This window comes from Miscanthus floridulus, chromosome 14 (assembly GCF_019320115.1).
Source record: "Miscanthus floridulus cultivar M001 chromosome 14, ASM1932011v1, whole genome shotgun sequence".
In the NCBI taxonomy this organism is placed as follows: Eukaryota; Viridiplantae; Streptophyta; class Magnoliopsida; order Poales; family Poaceae; genus Miscanthus; species Miscanthus floridulus.
In genome coordinates, this window is record NC_089593.1 from 24,140,102 (window position 1) to 24,146,739 (window position 6,638).

A 6,638-nucleotide genomic window follows, 5' to 3' on the forward strand; every position below is an offset into this window, starting at 1 on the left:
TAGGCTCACATACGCCGAATACTACTAGTGTCTGCGTACCTGGGGTGGGACCCATGCGGCTCCCTAGGCCTGGGACGGTTGTCCCTCTCGCCCTGCCCCAGGGCCGGGCCTGCACAAAAGCGGAAGGTGCATGGCTGAAAGTAGCGTTACTGATTTGATGTGAGAGAAAAATATTATTTGTTGACTGAAAAAGTACGGTTTATAGGCCAAACAAGCCTAAGCGAACAGGACGCTTAAATTTGAGAATCCAAGATGAGGCTTTGTTTATGAGAAATCTCCATAAGCTCTACAACAAGGAAGGCATCCCCTGTATTTCAATGGTGTTGGAGAAACATTATTCCAATGGAAAAATTGCCCATCCATATTGGAAAAGGCTTCTTTTGATGGAGAGATATTAGAAACCCTTGCTTATAAAGCAAGGGTTATCCATAGAGCGAAAAGTAAATACTTCCCTCTAATTGTATTCTTCTTTATTTTCTTGTTTTCTCTGTAAAGCTCTCCTTGTTTTAAAGTAGTAGGGGATCACCCTCTCCTGAATGAATCTTAAAAAAAGATGCAATGCTACTATTTGCAACGATGCAGAGGACGAGCAATAGAATTGGAGGGTGAATGTGTGGTGTTCATGCCTACAACTTGAAAGGTCCATGTTCTAATCATTTTTATCTTAACGTTTAATCCCTCTAGTGGATATGAGCATTGATGCCATGGCCCCGTTTGGTTTGCTGAATTTTGGCTGAAACTGGCTGAAAACACTATTCTGACTGAATTGTTGTGAGAGAAAAATATTGTTTCTGGCTGAAAAAATAAGCCGAACAAGCCGATTTCTGGGTCAGCCGAACGGGGTGAGTCGTGAATGTCCCGTGGTAGGACTAAGAGGAGCATAGTGCATTTCACGCTTCCACTTTTGGATCATGCCTGTATTTCATTTCAATCATATCTTCAAAAAGGAGAGAACGTTGTGGTCAAAATTAGTTGTACTCGATTGACCAATTACTTCATGTAGAGTAGAATAACATCTACATATCCGTAGAGGGAGATTTATTGATGTCTTTAAAACTAGAAGAATACCCATCAGGCCATCACCATAGCTTGTTGGTACTGAGTTAATTTATCATTTAGAAGGAGGTACTGTTAGACATGACATGTTCTTACTAAGGCCCTAACTTCTCACCGTATAATCACCCGATCGGTGTGATGCAAACTATGGTGATGGATTGCACGAATGGACACAACCAATATCGAACACCTACCCCAATCTAACAACAAAAAGCGGTTCTGTAATTTGGCTGAAATCTAGGAGGTCCCAGAACATTTTTAACTAAATTACCTCTGTTTTTCAATTTTCATACATTCTCGTCGTATACTTCCTTCTAATATAGGTGTGCATCTTGCATTTCGAGGGTCAACCAATTTCAAATTTAACCAGATATGTAATTTTTATTTATTATGATGCTAAACAAGCTTAGACTAATCACTCAATATATTTATAATGGTAATATAATAAAATGATTTAAAGATAAAAATAAATATTATTTTAATAGAAAAAAAATCAGTCATTCTTGAAATTAATTGGCTCTTTGGAATACGATGTACGGAGGGAGTACGTGTCCTGCCCCTCCCCGGTCACAGGGGTAAAACTGTCCATGTCCTCCACCCCACCTCGCAGCGCCGTGGCCCTCTCGTCTTCTTCCCCACCCCAACCCAAACACCCACGCGCTCCTCAGATCAGATCGGCAAGGCCAATCCCGAGCGGAGGAGCGAAATCTCGAGCGCTCGCGCCGGCGACCACGCAACGAAGAGGAGGCCGCGGCACGAGAGCGCCCCAGGTTCCCGCTCTCGTCGCAGCAGTAGCAGCACCGGTAGCGGCAGCAGTAAGGAGAAGATGTCGTCGGCGTTCAGCGGCGATGAGACCGCCCCCTTCTTCGGCTTCCTTGGCGCCGCCGCCGCGCTCGTCTTCTCATGTACGTGCCCCACACCTCCTCGTCCTTCCCTGCTATACTTTCTGTTGCATTGTTTGTTTCGCAATTTGAGTGGGGAAAAAGTTGGAGCCGATCCGTTCCTTTGCTCCGATCTGCCGCGATTCAGAGATTGGTTGTATGATACTTAAAGCGCGCCAGTCGATTGCTTTATTTATTTGATATGATTCGAGCAATAAGTGGAAGATCAATAGAGAGAATTTGGGGTGCATCCATGTGGTTGGGACGGGGCGAATTTTCTGGTGGTGAATGACAGGATCTCTCTGTGTGTGTGGCACGCAGGCATGGGGGCGGCGTACGGGACGGCCAAGAGTGGCGTCGGCGTGGCGTCCATGGGTGTCATGCGCCCCGAGCTCGTCATGAAGTCCATCGTGCCCGTGGTCATGGCTGGTGTGCTCGGTATCTACGGCCTCATCATCGCCGTCATCATCAGCACTGGGATCAACCCCAAGGCCAAGCCGTACTACCTCTTTGACGGCTACGCCCACCTGTCGTCTGGCCTTGCCTGTGGTCTTGCTGGGCTTGCTGCAGGCATGGCCATTGGCATCGTTGGTGATGCTGGTGTCAGGTAAAGATGCTTGCTCTATCATATTGTGCTGTGCTTTGATGGTTTGGCTGATAATATGTTGGTCAATGCAGTAGTAATGGCAGGCACTTCTAAAACTCCATGTTGTCAATACCTGTTTGTAGATGAGTTTCTCTACTATTGAAATACTTAGTTTGAAAAAGCTGAAGTGAATACTACATTTACATCTGAAATGTTGTCTGGACTAAATACGAATTATTTGATATGCCTCAAATCTCACTTGACCTTTTGCATATTTGTAACTTGACGACTTTCTAGTTAATAACTTTGATAATGTTAAAATTAGACTTGGCTTTTAAAGGCAAACACCATATTTCATCGAGTAGTAAATGACTGTCACACCGTTGACAAACAAAGCTTATTTGAGGTATTTATAGCTAGTTCATTGATAAGCTGAAGTTGAACCTATTCTAGCTTGTCTCTGCTATTCATAAGGGTTCACTATTAATGTCATGACTATCATAGCATCCGAATCAGGAAGCTATCCTGTTTCTTCTTGGTAACCATTGTTTTCTCTAGAAATTCAGTTTATAGTGAGGCATAATTATATATGGCTTTATGTTGATATCTATTTTAACTTACAAAACACATCTTAGTGGAAAAAATAGAGAGAGGGGAAAAAAGAGGGAAAGGGACACATTTGTTGATCTATCCTGTACTTTCAACTTTGTTTGTCTTGGACCTCATGTTTCATATTCGGTAGGATTTCCTGTCTGCACATTCATTCATATCTGAGACCACTTGTGTTAACTCTATGCTAATTCCCTGTATAGCATGTTTGAACCCAAGGGAAGGTTGGTACTTGGTACCTAGTTGCTTTCAATGCTTATAGTTGATGACATAATTCACTCAGTTGATCTGGTGGTGTTTGAAAGGAATTTGGAACTAATTTTATACCTGCATGCAGTAGATTGTTTTCAAGGATTGTATTGGAATAGGTTGTTTGTGGGATTGAGTGCTGGCAATGTTACTTCAGGTCAAATTGTCTCGTGTACATCAACAGAGTATTGCTTCTTACCTTTTCTTGTGTGGCTTGAAATGTCGAAGTTATTTCAGTGTTGCACATATGCCATTCTAACAGTTGTCCTACTTCGAAAATTGGATTATCAACTGGAACCTGCTTCAACCACAACATCTCCCCTTCCTAATACTTGTTCTTTTGTGCAGGGCGAACGCTCAGCAGCCAAAGTTGTTTGTGGGCATGATCCTCATCCTTATTTTCGCCGAAGCGCTTGCCCTCTACGGTCTCATCGTCGGCATCATCCTTTCATCCCGTGCCGGCCAATCCCGTGCAGATTAGGCACACATTTCATTTGTCAACGCCGTGCCGACCGTTACCATTACCTGGTCGTAGCTGGGTCATGTTCTATATCCATGAGACAACAAGCTGGAGCGCACTTTTAGAGGCTTATTTTTATGCTGTCTAGTTTTCATTCTTCTGTTGAGTCGAGAAAACAAGAGAACCTGTGTAGCCAAGGGAGAACTTCTCCCTTGTGGTGCCATTCTTTTCCCCGTCTGTGGTGGTGGGCTGTGGTTGATGCTTATTTCTGCACAGTTTTTTGCTTGGGGGTCTGGGGCTGTAATCTGGTGAATAAGCGAGTGCATACAATGCAATGGGAGCTCAAGACTCTTTTGTTAAAAAAATGCTCTTGTTTCGTCGTTGGTTTGTTCTGTGTTCTATGGATATTTTTGTGTGGGAAATATATGCTTGGCTCATGAACTAGTGCTTGCCTCTCGCTGCTGGTACGAGTTTTTGTAGTGGTCATAGTGTTTGTGACGAAATTTCATGGTTCAAAACTTCAAAGCTGAATGGGAACTCCACTGTTGTCTGGAGAAACAACCATGTCCGTAGGTGACCTGGAGCTGGAGCCAAACTACCTAATCAAGAGATGGGCTTTGGTCCTGTTCGCTTTGCTGAAAAGCTATGGTTTGAAAAGCTATGGTTGAAAGTACTGTTCGTTGATTTGCTGTGAGAGAAAAACACTGTTTGTTCACTGAAATAGTATGGCTCATAAGACGAGACATTAGCATTACTAGAGAATGGCAGGTCTTCGGTGGTAATAATAGCCTGACTTTATTACTCTTACAGTATAGTTTAAGAGTGGAGGTTGGGGTGGAGGGATATCTTTAGCAGATATGAGTACCCGATAACGCTGTCTATGCCGATTATGTTAGGCTAGAACCATGTCAGATGCTGGACTAGAGTCTACAGATCACAGGCTGAGCACCATCCGGGTTCAGAAACAAATTCTGAATTTCACTATTTCAGAACCAAATTCTGAATTTCATGTCTACAACTATTTCTCCTGCATAAGCAAAGGGATTATATTGTCGTAGTAGTATATTAGGCATCTTCCTTAGGGCATGTCAACGGCTGGGGAAATGAGCAGTCCAAGCCTCCATCTCAGTTCGCAGCATCCACATCAGCACTATTAATCCGGATAATCCGTAAGAGCATCCACAATTACTAGAGAATGTTGTTGCAGAAACAGGCCTGTCCCGGTGGGTTATGGCACAGGGCCCCAATTTCCAAGGCCCCTCATTCTCCAGCGCTACAGCCCAATAACAAATAGGTGTGGTCTCTATTTCTTGGCATAATTTGTACTTTAGCAACACAATGCCATTGCCAGCCCAAAAGCAGAAGCTGTTTCCGGTCGCACGACTATTCATGTTCATTGAGTTTTCTTCTCCATCTCAGTGAGATCATGACTCCGCCTCACCGACCTCCCTATGCTGTGTAGGTCCGTATGGTAGGTGTCTGTCCGAATATATGGCTTCGCCGATAGAAATTCTGAATAATTCTAAATAAATTAGAGATTGACTAGCGCCTGGACATCCCCACGTCCGCGGCTACTCCGCCCCGTCTGCTTTGATTAGCGCGCCGCCAATGCCAGCTCCGTTTTCCGCACTCACATCCGAACCGCCCGCTTCATATTCGCTGCCCACACTGCTTGGATGACTCGCCCCCGCCTCTTCTACATCGGCGTGGTGCACATCCCTTTCAGGCCGCCCGGAAGACTTGCCCCCCGCCTCTTCCACAACAACATCGCACGGTCTGTGACTACTCCCCACACCGTCGGCGGCGACCTGTGCCTCCTCCACGCGTCGGTGGCCGCGGCTTGGGCCCACCCGCCCTCATGGACACCAATGCCGGTGGTCTGCACTTGCAACATAAAACACTCGAATACAACATACATTTGAAACAGTGAAACATTTGGGACATACGCTTGCAACATGTGTGTAAAACATATGCAACTATCCAGATAAAACAATTGCAACATGAAAAAACACTTACTGCAAACTGAAACAACTGAAACATTTAGAACATCCTGTTACAACATATGTGTGAAAACATATGCAACATCTAGATAAAAAACGATTGCAACATACGTCTGAAAACAGATGAAATATTTTGAACAAATGCTTACAACATGCTTCTGAAACACTTGCAACATATGCAACATACCCCGATCTACTTTTGCAACATCCATAAGAAACAACTGCAATGTACCTTTGAAACGACTTAAACACCTGAAAACATACATTTACAACATAGGGAAAGAGAAGCCTGGGCCGGTCGATTCTAGCCGTTGGGGTCGGGAGCCAACTGCGAGCAGCAGCGCACGAGCACCACTGCCACCAGCTCCCCCAGTACCGGGCTTAGCTCAGCGGTGATGGTGGGGGATGGGGGGCGAGGAGCGCCATGGCCGCCGGGGTGGGGGGAGCTTGGTCACTGGATGAGAGAGGGCGCCACCGGGGGTGGGGAGGGCACCACGCCGAGGTAGAGGTGAGCCGCCCACTCTCCTGCAACACCGCCGTGCCACCTCCATGGATCTCATCGGAGGTGAGTGGATTTTGCTCGTGCTCCATGGATCTCTCCGGGGTGGAGGAAAGGGCCGCCAGATCTACGAGCGTTGGGGCTCCCGGTGGGGGAGGATGTCGGGGGTTGGTGAGCTGCGGTAGGGGATGAGGAGCACATAAGGGTTCACTACTAGAAATATCCACTTTTATGACGAAAATCTTAATGACGATTTTGAAACCGTCATAGAAGATCGCTTTTTATGACCATTTTTTTG

General features: G+C 45.4%; 1 protein-coding gene across 1 annotated transcript; it reads left to right on the forward strand.

Annotated features, from left to right (window-relative positions):
• Positions 1–1,688: 1,688 nt before the first annotated feature.
• LOC136504362 (V-type proton ATPase 16 kDa proteolipid subunit-like) lies at positions 1,689–4,106 on the forward strand. Its single transcript, XM_066499271.1, has 3 exons — positions 1,689–1,961; positions 2,259–2,544; positions 3,730–4,106. The coding sequence occupies exons 1-3, from the start codon at positions 1,883–1,885 to the stop codon at positions 3,860–3,862; spliced, it is 498 nt and encodes a 165-aa protein (XP_066355368.1). The 5' UTR covers positions 1,689–1,882; the 3' UTR covers positions 3,863–4,106.
• The last annotated feature ends 2,532 nt before the right edge of the window (positions 4,107–6,638 follow it).